This window comes from Mustela lutreola, chromosome 1 (genome assembly GCF_030435805.1).
Source record: "Mustela lutreola isolate mMusLut2 chromosome 1, mMusLut2.pri, whole genome shotgun sequence".
NCBI classification, from domain to species: Eukaryota; Metazoa; Chordata; class Mammalia; order Carnivora; family Mustelidae; genus Mustela; species Mustela lutreola.
The window spans coordinates 199468786-199489394 of NC_081290.1; the positions used below are offsets into that span (position 1 = coordinate 199468786).

Genomic DNA, 20609 nt, shown 5'->3' on the forward strand with positions numbered 1-20609 from the left:
AAAAAGCAGACAGCAGCTAGCAGCACTGCTCAAGAGGCTTTCTGCAGGAATCTCAGTCAATTCCCACAGCAGCCTGACCTGCCCAGTGCTACCACCTCCCAGACTATGGAGGAGAAAGGTGAGGCGTGCTCAGGTTCTGTCTCAAATCAAGGTCAGCTTGGCTTCCCAGTCTCTCATTCAGTATCCTCTACTGCAACTGCTCTGCAGTATAAACGGTACTTGTTGGTACCTCCTATACATATGCAGATACAAAAGACAGACAGACAGACAGAAATGAGGCTGGTCTGGAGACAATGTTAAGGTGGGAAGCTTGAGAAATGGGTTTAGGAAATGTAAAATTTTATTATTTTGAGTCGGGGGATAGATGAAGGAAGGGAAATATTTAAGTACTTCAGAAATATGTTTTAGAAGAAATGAGAATCAAAACAACCAAAGATAGCATTTTATTCACATTATCTGTTTGTAAAATGTTTTTTAAAAGCTCATGGGGAATTTTAGTCGGAGTCCCATGAAATGAGCATTTTAATAGTCAGCAGAGTACAAGCTGCAAAAATCTTCATAGAATACAATTTGGAAATTGCTGTATATTGGGGAAAAAATTTAGTACCTTTTGACTTCTAAGAATTGAATTTTCAGGTCTTCATTCAAAAAAAAAATCTAGATTTCCAAAAATATTCATGTAAATGGATGGTCTTCAGAGTAATGTTCAAAACGGAGAGAGGAAAATAACCCACCACAGAATACAAACTGGTGCAGCCACTGTGGATAAGAGTATGGACGTTCCTCAAAAAGTTAAAAATAGAGCTACCTACCTGACAGTCCAATAATGAAACTACTGGCTATTTGCCCCAAAATACAAAAGCACTAATTCAAAGGGATACCTGTACCCCTATGTTTATTACAGCATCATTTACCAGAGCCAAACTACGGAAGCAGCCCGAGTGTCCATCAGTGGATGAACAAAGAAGAGGTGGTGTACACATTCAATGGAATACTATTCATCTATAAAAAGAATGAAATCTTGCCATTTGCAACAATATGGATGGAGCTAAAGAGTAAAGTCTAGGTGAAATAAGTCAGAGAAAGACAAGTAATATATGATTTCGCTCATATGTGGGGTTTAAGAAACAAAACAAACAAGCAAATTAGGGAAAGGTTAAATAACATATAGCCCATTCACATAAGAGAACACTATTAAAAATCATGTTTTTTCAAGAATATCTGAGGAACTAGGAAATGTGAATATTAATATCTTAAAAGTTGGGATGGAAAGAGATATATTAAAGAAGATTAACACTCAAATTATGTAGAAGAAACTAGGATATAAAAACATAGAGCAGGAGATACATCAAAATGAATTTTATATAATACAGAGTAGGAGATACATTTATAGGATACAATATATATAAAACATGTGGGCATGTGCTGTAGGTAATATATATTAGGAATACGGAAGATAATATCAGCAAGCTATCAAGTGTATGATGCATAAGATATATAAAATGTATATGCAATATATATTATTGAACATTTACTATGTGCAAGGTTCTATTCTGAGAATATGGTAATGAACAAGAAAAAAATTCATGACCTCAAGGAGCTTGTGTTTTAGAGGGATTATACAGAAAGTAGGCAATACTATATATACCTACATAAATATATATAAAGAACATATAGTAGGATATACAATATATAATAAATAACAGGCAAAGGTGTATAATGTTCAAGATTAAATAGATAAGTAGTAAGGAAGCTACATACATAATTAGTAAAGGAAATATCTATATATTATTGAGAAATATCTATATTTATATAATAAGGGAGAATATATATGATGTAGGAAAAATATGAATGTAGTTAAAGAAGATAACTGTAATATAACAGAAAAGTTATATGTATCAATATATACTGAAGCTTTCTGAAAGCCAATGTTTATGCAAGGTTATTTTAATTCATAATGAAGTTAAATGCTATCAATACTGTATTTAGACATGATTAAAAAAATATTTTCTTGCTTCTATAGGAGATATATATGTATGTAAGTATATATACACACAGACATTTATACATTCACACTATAGATAAAACAAAAAAAGTAAAAGCATAGATATACATAACAATAGTAAAAGGGGTGATTAACTCATATGAAAAGCACTTACAGAACAGGCCTTGCTCTAAGAGCTATTCTTTTGATATTCATAATAATCCTAACAAAAAAGTACCAGTAGTCTCTATTTTAAAAACAATGAAACTGAGGCCAAGAGGCAAAGGGACTTGCCTAAGGTCACAAGGTCACATAGCTCATACAGATAATTTGGCTCCAAAGTTCCTACATTATAATACCTAACACACGGACACTATATATCAGGTAACATAAATGTACTACACAACAGGGGAAAAGAGATATAAGTAAAACATATGTTAGGAGATTTGTTTATATAAAATATAAAATATATAGGAGATGTATGTACTTTACCATATGAGAAACATATACATACAAGATATATACACATATATACTCTCTATTACATACACACACACACACACACATACACATGCACATGCATTTACACTCTCTCCATATATATCTCTTCTTACTGAAGTTCTCTTAATTCACTCACAATATTAACCAATAGTCTTGGTTCCCTCTGTAAAATGTCCTGATTGGTGTCTAAGGCACTATAAGTTGTTTTGCCTATAGGTTTCTCTCCTGAAACCATTTTGACTAAATATGATTTAAATTCTAAGCTTACCTAAAGCCAATTTTAAGTGTTAATCTGTGTATGCAAGATTATTTTAATTCACAATGAAGTTAAATGCTATTGCACTTATAAAATATGACTTTTAAAAAAAGAATTTTTATTTCTCGCTTCCATGAAATCTGTTGAATATTTTGCAGTCTTGATAAAGATGAGTCGCCAAATGAGGAAGGAACAAATTCTATGATAAGCAGAAAACAATTTAAAACAAAACCTACAATTACTAGTAATATTCTCATAGAGAGAACAGATCATATCCATGAGGTAAGAGAAGGATGCTATAAAGTAGGAGCATTCAGAAGAATAAGAATGGGTGTTCTTGGAAATCATTTTCTTTTAAATCAAGAAATGGCCTGGGGGCACCTGAGTGGCTAAGTGGGTTAAGCCTCTGCCTTTGGCTCAGGTCATGATCTCAGAGTCCTGGGATCAAGCCCCACATCAGGCTCTCTGCTCAGCAGGGAGCCTGCTTCCCCTCCTCTCTCTCTCTGCCTGCTTCTCTGTCTACTTGTGATTTCCCTGTCAAATAAATAAATAAAATGTACATGGACACTGACAAAGAGAAGGTAAGAAATGAAAGAACTGGTTCAAGAACTACAATAAATCTAGAAAGAGAATAGAGAAAAGGGTTGGGTTTAAGTTGCCATGAGAACTATTGAGGAAATAATAGCAAGAAAAATGTTTGGAAGTTCCCTGATGGAAAAGCCCCAACAAGTGCCCCCAGCAAAGAAAGAAAAAGAACCCACTCCAAAACAAGTCAATGTGAAAACTGAAAACTAGGTATGTTCTAAATGTAAAAGCATCCAGAAAGGATACAGACAAAACAAAATGTGTCATATTAAGAACTGGCAGACTAGAATCAGATATCACTGCAGCATATCTGCTTAGATGACAGTGGTGTGATACTACCAAAATCATGGGAAAAATTATTTACAGACTCAAATTCCATAGTTATCAATCAAATGCAAGAGTTGAATAAGAGCATTTCCCTATCAATGTCTCAAAACATTTACTTCCCTTATAGCTCTCCTCAGAAAGCTACTGAAGATGTCTACTACACAGCAGGGAGGACAGACAAGGGCACCCCAAAAAGAAGGATCCAACTCATGCAGGAGGCAATGAACAGAACTTTCAAAATGAGGGGGAAGAGTTGAAGGTGTTATAGTTTTTTTTTAAATATTTTATTTATTTATTTGACAGAGACCACAAGTAGGTAGAGAAGCAGGCAGAGAGAGGAAGAGGAGCAGGCTCCCCGCTGAGCAGAGAGCCGGATGTGGGGCTCCATCCCACGATCCTGGGATCATGACCTGAGCTGAAGGCAGAGGCTTTAACCCACTGAGCCACCCAGGCTCCCTGAAGGTGTTATAGTTCTAAAGAGCATTCATCCTGGACTAAGGGACTGAGTAGTGGGATAAAAGGCTCCAGGAGGGGTGTTTCCTTGGGACACACACACACACAAAAAAAGTTCTGGGAGAACATACATAGTCCTGTGAGAGAGTTTCAGGGATAAATTAGTGATGAACAGAAACTTAGTAAACCAAACATGGGCAAATGCTCCACAAACACACACAAAGCTAACCTGGAAAGCAAATAGAAGTCTAGTACATAAATAACAGTACATAAATAACAGTTAACAAAGTTATGACAACACAGTGAATACTGATTTAACTCCAAATGTTGACAAGACCAGACTATGAAGACAAGAGAAGGGGAAACGTGTGTCTGTGCAGTATTAGGGCGGGTGGTTAAAGAAATCTAAATTTCATTTACTTAAAAGGAAGGTAAAAATAACATCTAAAAATGAAAAATCAAGAAATAAAAACATAAGCATGTTATTCAGAAACAGCTAAGGAGACATCAGAAAGGGGAGCTGTGAGGCAGGAAACTGCTATTTTTCACTGGCAACAAAGCAGACCATTTGACTTTTTTAAAATTATGTACATATATGTTATATTGGTCTTTTTTTTTCTTAAGTTAGAGAAAAAAGACATATTTACATGGTACCTCCTATTAAAACCACCAAGTCAAGAAGTCTTGGCTTAATTCTAATAATGTCTTGCTATGCTTTGTATTAAAAACAAAATACTAAGGACCAGACTTATTCACACATTTTAACATAAAAAAAATCTTCTTACGAAGGTATTATTAGTATTCTTTTCACAGATACAGAGATTAGTGCTTGGAGAGGTCATGAAGGAAATGATGAAGTTGCAAATTCAAATTCAGATGTATCAAAGCTAATATTTGTTATATTGCAGTAGGTTTCTTTTTCTGGTAATTTAAAAAGTCCTTTTCCTCCTTAAAATATTGTTCAATCACTGTGTATTATTACATTTGTCTCCTCAAACCTTCTTTTTCAGGACTGAATACCTGAATACCTGAATTTCTTGAGCTTCCTTCACAAAAGCTCTTTTGTGTTGTATTTTTTTCACTCTTCAGTGGGTCCTTAAGAACTTCTTTAATTTCCTCACATTTCTCTTAAGACCTACATTAATGGCACAATGAGTCAATGCTAAGTTACCTTTTGGCTCTTGATCATCATGATTTACAGCTATAGTGTGGACTTAAAAAAAAAGAGATCTTTAATGTTGATTAAAACTTTAGGAGTATGTGGCTGGCTCAGTCAGAAGAGTGTATGACTCTTGATCTCAGGATTATGAGTTTGAGCCCCATGTTGGGTGTAGAGATTACTTAACTAAATTAAAAAAAAATTTAGTGTTGAATTAGTGCTGAGTTTAAAAAAAAAAAAAATATATATATATATATATATATATATATATATATATAGTCATTTTGAAAAAGAAAGCACCAAATTGTTTAATTTGTATATTACTAAAACATCTACTGCATTTAATTTTCTATCAGTAACTGAAATTTTAAAATTTTACCTTTGCCTTTTGCATATCATCATCTATGGTTTGTACTGTTTTCTTTCTCTCACTAAATGGCAGTCATCTTCAATTTTATTCTGGTCTTTTCAGATATGAGCAAAAATATTTCTGAGAGTCCAAACTAATATACAAATTAAACTAAGTCTTAAAAAGTAGCAACAACATGGGGTGCCTGGGTGGCTTAGTGGGTTAAAGTCTCTGCCTTTGGCTCAGGTCATGATATCAGGGTCCTGGGATTAAGCTCAGCGGGGAGCCTACTTCCCTCTCTCTCTCTGCCTGCCTCTGCCTACTTGTGATCTCTGTCAAATAAATAAATAAAATCTTAAAAAAAAAAAAAAAGGAGCAACAACAAAACCAATGAATAAGAACAAAACCTACAAAACACCCCCAAAACAGGTCTGTTATCATCTGAGAATCTCCTGAGGAAGAATTCTGAGACACCTATTAGAGGCTGTGGTTCTATGTAGTTTGGACATCTTTTGAAAAAGAAAAGAGGAATCCAGTAAACAGGAATTCAGTACTTTGTCTATATTTTGGACTCAAGCAATCACAAGTCAAATATTCACACATGTGATCACACACCCCAATATTTCTCAGTGACTCAAAAGACAAAGAAAACAACAAAACCAGGTTTAGTCAACTATCCATTTGTTCATTTATTATTTCATTAATTCAACATTTATTAAGTGCCTATCAGATGCCAAACACTGCTCCCTGGGATACAATGACAAATAAACATAATGTTTCAACAAATGGAAGTTTATATAGAACTCCACGGAAATTTAAATAGTTAAAAACCCAAAGGGAAAAAAAAACACTCTTCACATCAAATGACTTGTACTTTTGGGTGATACCTTAGAACAATGATTTACCTGTAGTGTGGAGGAGGGAGCTGCTGGATGACGTCATGAATTTTTATCAGTCTTTCTTCATCTGTTGCTGCTGAAACAGCATCCTGCAACAATCACAATGTGAAATAAACCAGTAGTCTTTGTTGGTAAAAATGAAAGTTCTTCACTTACAATTCAGTTCCACTCAACTCTTTGATGCTGAACAACAAGGAAACACAGAGTATCAAGAAAGTAAACTTTGTTTCCATACTATGTGGACATTGAAATCTATTGAAAGATAACTTTTTAAAAACTTTATGGTAACCAATGTCAACAGTGATAAGATTAGTGGATCAAAGTTAGAAACTAAAAGAAAGAAAATGTGAAAACATTGAAGACTATGGACTAGCTAGCAATAACTGCTTTTTTGTTTTCTTTAAAGGACATATTTTAGTCACAGAACTATTTCTTACTCATGTAAACAACGCTTATACACTTTGAATAAAATCATCAGAGCATTCGATTAAAAATGACTTTACTCACAGAAAATTTCTCATACAGCTGGTAGGTGAGCAGAGGGTTTGGAAGCTCTCGAAAATACAGCTTACAGAGGGAGCCCACAGAATGGATGTCCTGAACATACGGTTCTTTTGTCAGGTCGGGGACATGTTCAGAGTCAAATTCATGGCTAACAGATGAGAGACAAAACAAAATTATTTTATTGAAGAAAAAGCAAATATAGGGCTTAAAACAGAAACCAAAGTTAATGTTTCATTCAAGTGATTATATTTTACATAAACTCTATTTGGACTTCAGCAGTAACTGGATGTCTGGTCATAAGACACGTATTTTTCTAAGTACGAATTATGGGCACAGCTCTCAAATTAAAATGGACAACAATCTCTGAAATGCATACAGATGAGCAGCTCTTAACACAGATCTGAAAACTGAAAATACAATTCCTAATTTCTAACGGTTCGAATATACAAAATTCTAGCAATTCTGCAAACTAGGGCTGAATAGCAGCTGGTCCATGAGCAACTCTGTAAAGAAATCCCTCAGGTACAAGAAGTATAGTTCAGAAATACTTTACTGAAGAAAGGTAAAGGAGCCAGAAATAATATAAAGCAACTTCTAGCTAAAAGTTCTAGCAAAATTTACTAGCAACTTCTAGCAAAATTTACTAGCCAGCAAAATCTATAGTGTAAAGTGAGTGAAATGAAAGTTCTATTTGGAATACTAAGGCAGGTGAGGCTCATTCTCCAGGAGGTTAATTAACGTTCATCTATAGGCCTGGGTCTTCTTAACAACCTAGAGGATTAGTATATGTGGACAATGTGAATGAATATGAGATCTGCTGTATCTGAAACTTAAGGCTGACATTGTCTTTAGCACAAGAATCAACTTAAGTATTTTCCAAACCTGCATTCCTGAAAATAGAGATGACCTCTGTGGTCAATTAGAATACTAAAATCTGTGTGGAATAATGGCAATTACCATGCACCACAGTGAAAAATAAAGGATAATAACATATTGAGGATAGACTAGAACCTGGGAGACTAAGCAAAAATAAAATATCTATTGCTCATCTAAAGGAGACCACTATTTTTGTCTCTGAGAAAGGGAGAGGATGTAGCATACGTAAGACATACACACTTGAGCATACACTACAGCACTGGGGTCAAAGGAGATAAAAAGAAGTTTCACTGTAGAAATGCAAATAATTATGAGAATATTATGAAAAACTATATGCCAATAATTTGGACAACCTGGAAAAATGGATAAATTCCTAGAGGCATAAACTACCAAAACTGAAACAGGAAAAAACAGAAAACTTGACAGTCTGATAACTAGCAATGAAATTGATTCAGTAATCAAAAATCTCCCAACAAAGTCCATGACGAGATGGCTTCAAGGGTGAAATCTAAAAACATGTAAGGAAGAATTAATACTTATTCTTCTCAAACTATTCCAAAAAACAGAAAAGGAAAGAAAACTTCCAAACTCATTCTATGAGGCCAGCATTATTCTGATTCTAAAACCAGAGGAAAAAAATCCACTAAAATAGACAAGTATAGGCCAATATCCCTGATGAATACAGAAGTAAACAGTCTCAATAAAACATGAGTAAAATGAATCTGACAGGACATTAAAAGTCATTCACCCTGATCAAGTGAGATTTATTCATGGGTTACCAGGGTGGTTCAACAGAATGCTTCACTTGTTGATTTTAATTAAGAATTAAGGAATAACTTATTACAGGGTAAATTTTCATTTCTCATGGTCTTCATGGATTCAAACTTCAAAATTTAGTAAATCTTCAAATACTGCAATGAGGCAAAATACAAGTATTGAAGATGTTAAGGGGACATGGTTTTCAAATACAACAGATGAGAAACGGGATCCAGGAAAACATTTACAGAGAACACTATGGATATGATTTCCTACTTTACCTAAACTGTATTACTGAAAATTATGGTTATCAATGTGACTAATTTTTAAAAATCATTTCATTTTAATAAATTACAGTAGGAATGAAAAAGAAAATGCCAAATGAGGTTTTACCGTAGTCTCTGGATATTAGAGGCAACGCCAGAGAGACGATATATTCCATCCACAATGCCATATCTCTCGATGAATGCTGTGCAGCTCTGAAGAACCTGGGGCACTGAAGAGAATTTTTAAAGACATGGATTACACCAGGAGTATCCCATCTCAGCAAGTCACAAAAAAATTAGGATGTCTTAGTGTTCCCAAGCAAAACAAAATCTGCATATTAAAATTATAAGGGGCAGAGATTAACCTATTACAAAAAGTGATGAGGACATATTTACTTATCTTCACATCTAAACTAGACAACTGGTTCCTTAATATCAAGACGGGCTCTCTCCCATTACATTTAGATAAGTAAATGAATCTGTATGTTATTAGGATAATCTCTCGAAGGTCTTCAACAGTAGTCTTGCTTAGGTTATGTTACAGCACTAAGATGAACTGTTCTGTCCTAAACCATGCCAGACTTAAATATATATATATATATATCTTTTCAGCTGAATTTCATACATAGAAAATGGATATACAAAGTTAATGCTTATTCCAACACTATAATTGCCTAGAAGTGCTCCAATTTCTCACTTTGAAAAGTTTCTTCCATCTTTTCATAGCTACTGCTAATTTTAAATGTTATCCAATAAACCAAACACTGACATAAGGCAAAGGTCAAAGCAACTTCAAGTAGAAGGAATCTTTTGATTTCCTGCCTATCCTTATATTAAAACTGCTTTACATTAAATACTATGAGCTCATCAATAAGTAGAAAGAAAAGAAGGGTCCTCTCTCTGGTCACCTCACTGAGTACCTGACACAAATGGACAGCTGTTCCAGGCCTATAGTCTAGAAAAGACTGAGGTATAAAATTAAGAATTTTTTATAATCATTCAAAACTGTACAGTAGCTGAAATCTGAACTTTGTCTTATAATGCAGAATGATGAATTTACCAGATTTAATTACTATCTTCATTTGAGAGTGTTAGCTAAAATCCCTGGAAAGAAGCTTTGGAGAACATTATTTGGTCTACAGAAAACTACTACACAAGGGATAAAACATTCAGATTGGGAAATGAAGCAATTCAGATATTTTAGTAAGTTAATTTAACTAATGTATTTTAGTTATCACATATAATACCACTTTATTATTATAACAGACTTTTTCTTGGTTCTCCTGCCTTTTGCTGTTCTTCCGGCATTCTATCTTTTAAATTCTGTCAGATCCTACAATTTACATTTAAAATGTATACTCCCTAGCTTTGAAAAAGTTTTTAAATCAACTATATTACTGAGCATGTAATATGTGCCAAGCTAATTTTTTTACAATAGATGCTCCCATTTAATTCTCACAGAAATTCACAGGGAAAGAAAGCTCTATCATTATCCCCATCATATAGAGAGGAAACTGAATCTTAACGAAGTTTTACCTAAGGGCAAGAAGGAAACAATGGCAGAAATGAGATTCTAACTCAAGCAGTCCAAGGAGAAAGCTGATTTTTAACCATGGCAAAATACTGCCTAAAGTATAAGGTCTGTCACAGTTGCATTTACTTATTGTTACCATATTTCCATATTTCACAGCTCTAGGGCAACTGAAGTCTCATCTTTTGCCGTACAAACCAGTCGTTTTATAAGTCTGGTAGACTGGTCTTCTCTGGTAGACTCCTCTCCCTGGTCTCTCTTCCTACTATCACCTTCTTGTAAAAAACACCTGGCTGTTGTTGAAAACCTCAATGAACTGCACCTCTTAAGCAAGCCTTCTGTGAATATCTCCAAGGAGACGGAGCTGCACTACGTTCTAGGAGCCCAAAGAACTATGCTATTTTGAAATATTACTTGCTTGTTTATCCAACTATTACTCTTTATTTGTCATGCTTTTAAGGAGAAAAACCATGCTTCATCCATCTTTGTGTATTCAAAATCCAGGAGCATGTCTTGAAACAATGTACAAAATTAACAAATGAATTAATTTATAAGTGCCTTTGTGAACCCAACAAAGTTATAGGACCAAGTCAGCAGAGTAAATCTGAGTTTTCGTGAGAAACTGTACTCATTTTCAACTGTGTGCTTTCTACCTCTAAAGATGTCCAAGAGTTTTAGTAACAAGAAAGGCACTGAGTTTAGTTGGGGGAGATGAAGGGCAGGCAGAGTTGCCAAGTATGTTTTTTGGACTCATTTTGATATTATGAGCAATCTCTACATCAAACTGTTATGTAAAATATAAAATATCTTACATGAACTTGAGTCCTGCTTCTAATACTGTTCCATCAATGATAACCTCAGTGCCTTAGGTTTCTATCCTTACAAACTACAAGTAAAATAAAATGAATTGGAACCTGGAAAATTTCTATCACCTACTTCGAAGCAAATATATTTAGAGACTACTGGGGTAACTAACTTAATGACTCAAAGAAAGAAAGGCACACAGAGCTTTAATTTTTTTCTGAAAAGATACTTCTCATTCTGTATGCTCCAAATTAGCATGCTAACTCACCCTGCTACATAAAGCCCTTCAGAATACAGGGTTTTCTTTTTGTATTATCAGGCTCTCCTAGTATACATTACATAATCTTTACAAAAATAAGCTACCATCCATTAAAAAGTATAGATTATTCTCTTGGGGCTCTCACAAACATGTGAAATTAAATTCATACCTGCTTATAGTCTCCCAAACAGGTAGGCAAACTTAAAAAATGCAGGGAGTTGGAAGTCTTTCCCTGATAATATGGCTAAGGTTCTGCAAACATAATACTTCATTGAAAACACCTGAATTGTTTCTTTATAATTTATGTTCCCTGGGTAAAAAGACTGAATGTCCACTAATCACATAATGGGTCTTCATAAATAAAATTACCCAACTGAACAACGCTACTACTTAGAATTCTTAGAGAGACAAATAAGACAGTTATTTAAAATGGGTAGCAAAATGAAAGAGAAAAGCACAAACTTTCATTCTAAAGAAAAGAGTGTAGAATCTGACAAATAGTATCAGCAGATAAAAAGAAAAGATTTGGTTTCTCTTTTCACTAACATATAAGAAAGCAATATGGGAACCCAATACAATATTAGAAGATATCCTAGTTAGAAAGGCATCCTATTAACTATTGTTTCCTTCCAAACCATCTAACAAACCAGGCAAGTGAATAGTAAACAACGGCCCAGTCAAAACACAGCTTGAAACCTTCAAACTGGTTCTTCCGAAAGATGATAGGGCTTTAAGAATTATCCCCACACATCCTATAAGACGATCCACTTTTATATATTTATATCATCATGGCAACATAAGCACACGTCGAAGTTGAAACTGATGACCCTTAAGATTAGAATCATGGCTATGAGAAGTATGCTATTAAGTAGGACACAAACTGGTCTTTGTTTTTTCTTGACAGTTGCAGTTTCATTTCTGCCCTTTTCTCATCCATTCATCCACTCACTCACTCATTCATCAGTCATTTATTAATCCCTTCTATATGCCAGATATCATGCATGCATTCTGTGATACAGAGGATGAAAGAGTCGACTTCCAGTCAGGTTGGTGGCTTCTGGGCCAGGAGTACATTGGTACAGTATTATTAGCTGTTAGAATGTGCATTATGATTTTTGGTTAGGAAAATATGATTAGCTAAAGGATTAATTTCAGAGTTATTTGGGCCTTCCCCCCCTCACCCCCGTGTGCTCTGATTTCTGTATATTTACAGGCACCTGGGTAGCTCAGTCAGTTAAGAGTCTGCCTTCAGTTCAGGTCAGGATCCCAGGGGCCTGGGAAAGAGCCCAGTGTCAGGCTCCGTGCTCAGTGGGGAGTCTGCTTCCCCCCCCACCCCGCCCCCGCCTCTCCTCTTTCTTTGTGTTCTTCTCTAATAAATGAATAAAATCTTTAAAAAAAAAATTTCTGTACTTATAGTCGTTTTCTTAAAAAGCCACTTGCTCAAACACAGAAATATGTTCAGGCAACAGCGTTTCCTCACCTTGAGTTTTTAAATTTTTGTATTTTGAGCCAACTCTAAGGGTTTGTTTGTTTTTTTTTAGAGAACCAAGCTTTCTACAAAGTTCTCACTTTTTTACAATTTCATTTCAAATCTCATTTTAAGGAAATGTGATTTCAAATTGTGCAACAAATAAAACAAGTCCTATAAAAAAATAAATGATACCTGAAAACTCTTTGCTCCGCTAGAATAAAGGTATCATAGTTAGGGAATGCATCAATACTGTAGTTATTAAGTCTGTTATTTTTCATAAAGAAATGAGATACTGGCATCTGTCTTCTCCTATCATACTAACAATGGAAACACCCCCAAAACTTCTAAGTACAACTAAAACTTGCTGAGTTGATGTGTGAAAGCTAAAGAGCATGGCAGAACAAATGAGAAAACACTCCCTCATATTAATATCACATCCAAGCAAGGCTGAACAAAACTAGATACAAAAGAAATAAAAATGAAAAAGAGATACAAAAGAAAAAAGAAACTAAGATAACAAAAAACATTTAACTCTATAATTAAGGATGCCTAGGTAAATGACACATTATCTACAAAAAAGTACTATGTGACAAGATTTTTAAAAAAATCAGTTCTTTAGATAACTGTGATATAATCTTTAAACAACTCAATTATAAACATTATGGTTTGTGGTAGCTGAAATACTGTAAGATCATTCTGAGTAATCCTGGCATCAGAGATCACTTAAAGAATTTTTTTTTAAATGCCTTGTCAGGTTCCTACATGATTTCTTACAACACTTTGTGTGGAAGAAACAGGTCCGGCTTGTTACTTGCTCCGACAGGGTGGTGCTCAAAAGTTTATAAAGCGTTAACAGGATAATCCTCTATAAAGTTAATTATTCATTAGGAATACCATTCAAAGAATGAGTCACTTAGCAAAGCAGTACTCTGAAAGGAGCTTTCATCTTAGAAAAATCTGGTACAAAATCAATTTTATATAGAATATGGATACTATTTTAAAGTCCAAACTAAAACAGAATAAATATAAGAAAGAAGGATTATACACATTATATAATTATATCTAACTATCCATATTTATATCTCCTTTCTCTTCACAACTACGTATATACTATATAAATATAGCATTCTTGTGATTATTCTGTTTGCACTTAGACTTTAAAATATTATGTATTATATTTTAAATTTTTCCTTTCTTCCTATCCATTCATCCCCTCCATCCATTTAGCCAACCACTGAATTCTTGAATCAGAATTTAATTTATAGAGAAATTTAAATTTTTAGCAATAAAAATTGGGAGACTGGTCTTGGTATTTTATAGTCTCAAACTTTGACTTTTTTGCTGAAATAGAATTTAAACAATTTATAATAAAATATGAGAGGAAAACTGGCTGAGAAAGCTATCTGGACAGATACAAAAATAAGGAAGTCTAACCGTTCCTTTGCAGGAAAGTCTTACTCATCCTACAGACCACGAGCATCTCTGATGATAAAGTGCATTCTTAAACCTTCTTTATTCTGTTATCTCAGAACTCAAATGATAGGTGGAAAGTTCCATACCTTGCAGCTGAGCTTAAATGGAATAGATATTGCTTGTGTAATCTGCTTCAAAATGGATTCTAGAGAATTGATATGGAGAAATTGAAGCTTAAATTATGAGATTATAAATTTTATTTTTACCTTCAAAACCTGAATTCAGAAGGTGCTCCCCCAGGTCACAACCAAACACCCTCTCTTTCAAAATCCCCCGCTGCTTCAGCTTCTGTTTTGTTGGACGAGACTTCATGAATGTGCGTAAGAAAGTAATGAGCTTGCCGTGCTTTTTAGACACTAAAAAATAATAACAAAGAGGGAATACCTTAGTTGTGGCAAGAAGTTACATTTTTACCTACTGTGAAAAAACAACAGAGATCTCAACAGGCTGACTACGAAACAAACTATTACAAGAACACTTTATATTCTGCAGGAAAATTCTAGCAGAGGTTTAAGAACAGTTGCTCTATAAATAACATCAGAATTTTATGCCTTCTTCTCACCAACTTGAGATCCTACTTGATGAGACTGTCAGCAAATTTAAGTAATATCATCTGTGATCTATAAATCAAGATTGGTAAACCAGCCATCTTCCCAAGGCATACCCAAGGATGCTACAGGATTATGAATGGGACTTGAGTTTTACTCTACTATATTCCTTTGGAAATCTTTATAATAGGTAAGACCTAAAATGTGTAAATGTGGTTTACATTTTTAGTAAATTTCTAAAATATTTTACGTGGTGGTTAGAATTTTTAAAGTTTTTGTTAACCGGAAAAAAAACTGAAAAAAGAAACAAATCCCTCTTTCTTGTTTTATAAAGAGGATAATCCCATTAAGATATAGAACACACTTGTCAAACTAATAGCTATATAAAATACATATACAATATAAAAAAAATCAGATAGTCTATTAACATACTTCTATAACATATTAATATGTCACCTTAATTCCTCTTAGATATAGGCAAGAAATAAGTACATTTTTATGCAGTAAAATATACCCACTGACCCATATATTGAGAAAGACAACAGCCAAAAAATTGAAAACAATCAAATCCCTGGAAAAAATGACTTCTGAAAAGCGCAACCTAAAGGAAAAATTACTCTAAAAGTCAACATATAACAACTAGAGATTAGCTGTGAGAGAGAAGCCACAATGGCCTCAAAACTCCTACTCACTCTGCCAACAATTAGTGGGAGTCTTACTGAATCCTACCATGTAAAGATCCTTGAGTGACCCCCAAATCTTAAGTCCCCTGAACTCATGAAGCCTCTTGTAGGAACTCTGTGTATTGAAAGAACATGTGACCTGGGGAACTCCAAGATGGCCTTTGATGGGATTTATGGATCAGATCAGCCATTTGCCTTCTATATCTTTCCATTTTATGAGAAATAATATTTACAGATAGAAGCATCTTTTCTATGAACTGTATGAGGGTGATCAACCATTATGAGTTGCCCATTTTTCCTAGAACATGAGATTATCAGTGTTAAAACCAGGAAATCCTACGCAAACTGTAACAAGGTAGTCATCATAGACCCAACACAGATTAAATAAGGAATTTATTTTTCTACATTCATTATTTAAAATTTACTTAGAATTGTCAGAATAATTTTGATGCTGTATCTACTGACAAGCCCTGAAAATCTGGGTAAATTACAACCTCTTTTCTATCTAAGGTTCCTTGTTGTAAATGTAAACCATGCACTCTCCTGCTAGTGAGACATTTACAGCATACTTGGGTAACTTCAGAAGTATTTCACACATAATATTACTATATTAAAAGTCACTGGATTTGTAGGAGTATTGTACTCCCCTAGTTGATAGCAGATAATGTGTTAAGCATCTCTGTTAAAGAATGGCCATCAAACCATTTCTGTTCATTCTCAAACACTTTCTACATAAACTTTAAAATAATTTTGATAAGATTTATTAAAAAAGTATAAATGAGTTTGGTTTTTTTCAATAACTGAACTTTTTTATGTATCAACATTACAGTGATATAATTTGAAAGAATTTTAGTTTCTACAATATTCAATATTATCATCTGGAAACAGGGTGTGTCATCATTTTTCTAAACCTCTTACCTCTCAGTAAGTTTTCTATTTTTCCTTATGAAAAGATACATTCCACAAAAATGTCTGGTTAGGAATATTCCTAAGTAGTCTGCATTTGTTACTCCTCTTGTAGAATAGTACTTTTCTTCAACTATGGCTTTAACTGGTAATTATTGGTATACTGAAAAACAATTTCTTTATTTATAGTTCAAATCTGATCATTTACTAAACTCTCAACAATTTTAAAAGGATTTTTTATTGATCCTTTTGGATTTCATGGATATATAATTCCATCAAAGCAAATAATGGTAACTCTGTCCTTTTTTCTGATAGGAGTAAGTTTTTACTTCTGTTTCAGATTTTCATAATTGGCCAGAACTTCCAAGATACATGTTAATAGTAGGCATTCGTCCTTTGATGACAAATTTGATAAAAATCTGAGTTGAATTTGACAACCGCATATGATGTATATGAGAGAGCATTCTTTTGGTCTCCAATCTTCAAGAATGTCTCATAGGAAGAGGAATTGAACTTCAAGTATTATTCATTCAGCAACAAATATGAAAGTGCCTACTATTTCTTAGGAAATGTTCCAAGTCCTGAGATTACAGTGGGGAACAACTTAGGCAAGCTCTTTGCTGTCACATAGCTTACTGAAGGAAGAAAGACAATGAACAACTAAATAAAAATACCAACATAGCCAGCATTTATTTTATACTTAGGAAGTGCAACTTCCTACACATAGCAACTACACAAGTGTTTTTATTTACTGACCATTCCTTTCTCACAGAGCCCTGTAAGGAAACTACTATTATTATCCCCCTTTTCAGATGAGGAAACTAAGGCACAGGCACAGAGAGCTAAGTAATAGTCAAAGGCCATATAACTAGGATTCAAGATCAGGAGGTCTGGCTCAAAACCCAACTCTATGTGATATTGCCTAAATGAAGGCAACCAGGTAATTTCAGATTGCTTTTAACAGCTTGTAAGGAAACAGAGTGAAGGAATAATGGCAAGGGGAAAGAAACTATACTGGATGGGCTGGTCAGGGTAGGAAGGTAAGAAGAAGTCACATCGGATCTGTAAGGCACCGAGAACTGTGGGAGAGGAAGACAGTGGTATGAAATGAGGTTGAAGAGGTATGCAAAGGCCTTTGTATAGAGCCTGGATTGCCAGCAGTGAGAACACACTGAACAGTTTAAATATTTTAGAAAAGTTACTTTGAAAATAACCCAATTTGTGTTTTAGAAACTCAAATGTGCATTAACAGGGAACTGGATGAGTTAACTATGATTCTGGCTCCATTCAAGGACCCTGATAATCATGACCTGAGCTGAAAGCAGACGCTTAACTGACGGAGCCACCCAGCTGCCCTGTGTTTGGCTTTTTTTTTTTTTTAAAGGACGATCTCTACCTACTGATACAGAGTAATCCCCAGAACATATTAAGTCAAAAAGGAAGGTAGAGAACATTATACTTAGTAGAAGAATGGGGAATGCATATATCAAACACACATAAATTAACACAAACACATGTATGTGTGCACCTAAGAGTTTATTTTTGCAAAGAGAAACACTAGAAGGATAAAACAGAAATTAATAAAAATGGGTAAAGAAAATGGGTGAAGAAAGTAAAATTGCTCTGAATATATATACCTTTTTATATAGCTTCATTTTTAAATTATGTTAACATTCCTTTCACATGTTCAAAATAGAATTTAGAACATTAAAAAAGCAAATCCTAATTTTGAAAATAATCTGAAACAATGTATCTAAATACCAACTTGGTAACATTGTCAACAGAGAGCAACTACTTTAAATTACTTGGAAAGAGTAAATTGGCCATGCTTAGGGGAATATATTCTAAGACCAAAAAAAATTACAAAGTAATATTTAACTTCATTCAACTGTTTTACTATTGGTAATAATATTGGAAGAGTGATTCTGAAGTAATTTTATACATATTGTAGGACAAATGTATGAATGTTGTTAGGAACGAAGGTTTTCAGTGTGAGAGAAAGGTGATTCAATTAGAAAATCAAAGAAATCAAGGAAAAACCCCAGTAATGTTCTCTTGAATTGGAAATGTGAACATGAACTTCAAATTAAAATACATATTTCTTCTAAGCTCTTGTCAATGAAAAGGTTTAGAAACAATAACATTCCAGTTGCAATGAACACCTTTGATCTCAGGAGTGAGTTTGCTAAATATCATTCCTTAATGAAATAAAGCAAGACTCCTTGGAGAAATGGCTGTTTGCAAGTTGACAGCAAAAAGCACAAGGTGAGATGGGGAAATTCTGTTGTAACAGCAAGGGCAACACCCACACCCAGAAGAAGCCGTGCCAAGACGACAGGTGAAAAGATTCCCACTGGCCAGCTGTGGGACATAATGAAAATTCGAACATCATAACCAGTGATGACAACTTACTGTAAAACATCAAATAAATAAAAATTTATGTGTCCATAGTAACACTCCCCAAAAGAAAGGAAGAGAATGACAGTTTTTCAGTACAAACTGAGCTAGAACAGTTTTAAAAAGTTCATGAGTCGTTTGCCATACTGAACTGGGTACCCCGCTAGGAGAGAAAGGAATAGATTTCTTCACAGCAATTAGCAGTATCATATCTGGAATGAGTGGAATTAATTCTGTGCTAACCAGGAAATACACACATTCATAATTCAGTGATAACTGTATGGAAATAAATTATAATCATGATCTTCCAACCAAACTCTCATACACAATAAAATTACATTAGTCAGAGAGCAGCCTATGTAGAACTGCATTTTCCAGGACACAAGACAGCTCTGACTCCACTTTTGATATGCTAAGTTTGGCTCAAGAACAAGGAAACTTGGCCATCTTTTTCTGTTAGGGTCAAGACTGTTCATGCTAATTTTTCCTAAATACTGACATAAGACTCAATTAAGTAAGGGCGGGGACAAAATTAGAACCAATGGAGAGTGTCATCACCAACCCTGTGATCCCATTTGGCACCTGAGGCTCCTGGGAAATGTTGCCAACATATGTACAACCTGGCTTCTACTCTGTGTAGCTGGGTACCTTGCTTCTGCTACCTTTCAAAAAAAAACCCAAAACAACAACAAAAAACCCCATTAAAATAAAGTGGGAACTTTAAATCCAACTTGTAATGAGACTGGGATGGGTGTGTGTGTGATCTCTACCTACTAATCTATAATTCCAATCTGAGATACCAAAATAACCAATGTTGATAAATAATAACTGGACATACAGTCTTAAATGACTTCTAAGTCTTCAAAGTAAGATTAAACTATGTTCTACACAGTTATAGTGTTGTCATTATTGTTGTTCATCTAACTGTCCACTGTGGTAGAGACAGTTGTGGTAAAAGGCTCTGGCATCCCTAACTGAATAATGAGTTATCCATCTAGATGGATAAATTTCATTGTATTGGGAATTTAATAAAAATATTCAATTTAGTTATACTCAAATTTGAATATCTAACCATACTTCCAAATATAAATGTCTCTTTGTATTAATTTGTTCTTTATATTTCCTTCCCATTTCTTAGGTAGTAATATGGCCAGAAAAAGCTTACTGCGGACACGGACACTGTCCCCACCCACTGCTTTATAACAAACCAGAAAACTAAGTTAATGAATCTACCTTTTGAGGAAGAGAATTATGGAATACTGTCATTCACATCAGAAGACTTCTATTGAGGAAGGTAGAGTAGAGATTTGGCTTTAGACAGTTAAGTGCTTATAAACCCGTTTCAACAAAGGAAACTAGGACGCCACCATAAGGGTGTTAGGGTTAAGGTCCACCAAACATGCTGGATTACAGAAACGAAAATGGTGAACAGCATTTCAACAGATAAAACAGATCAAAGATCAAGAGTAAAACACAAACAATATTTACACAAAAGCAAATCATGCCAGTTTATATTCAAATTCCCTTTTCTGGAGTTGAAATGCAACATGGGCCACAATGCTAACTTCTTCCATGTTCCTCACACAGGATAGATTTTTACATCTGCGGTTTTTTTTTTTGTT

The 20609-nt window shown here is 34.3% G+C and overlaps 1 protein-coding gene across 4 annotated transcripts in view; it reads right to left on the reverse strand.

Annotated features, from left to right (window-relative positions):
• The window catches only part of ARHGAP32 (Rho GTPase activating protein 32), a 299252-nt gene that overhangs the window by 24816 nt on the left and 253827 nt on the right, over positions 1 to 20609 (reverse strand). For all 4 annotated transcript variants that reach the window (XM_059184831.1, XM_059184839.1, XM_059184850.1 and 1 more), the window contains 4 exons: positions 14660 to 14809; positions 9043 to 9145; positions 7021 to 7165; positions 6520 to 6602 (listed from right to left, as the gene is read on the reverse strand). In XM_059184831.1, the coding sequence (XP_059040814.1) occupies positions 6520 to 6602; positions 7021 to 7165; positions 9043 to 9145; positions 14660 to 14809 (481 nt within the window). The remainder of the gene's footprint in view (positions 1 to 6519; positions 6603 to 7020; positions 7166 to 9042; positions 9146 to 14659; positions 14810 to 20609) is intronic.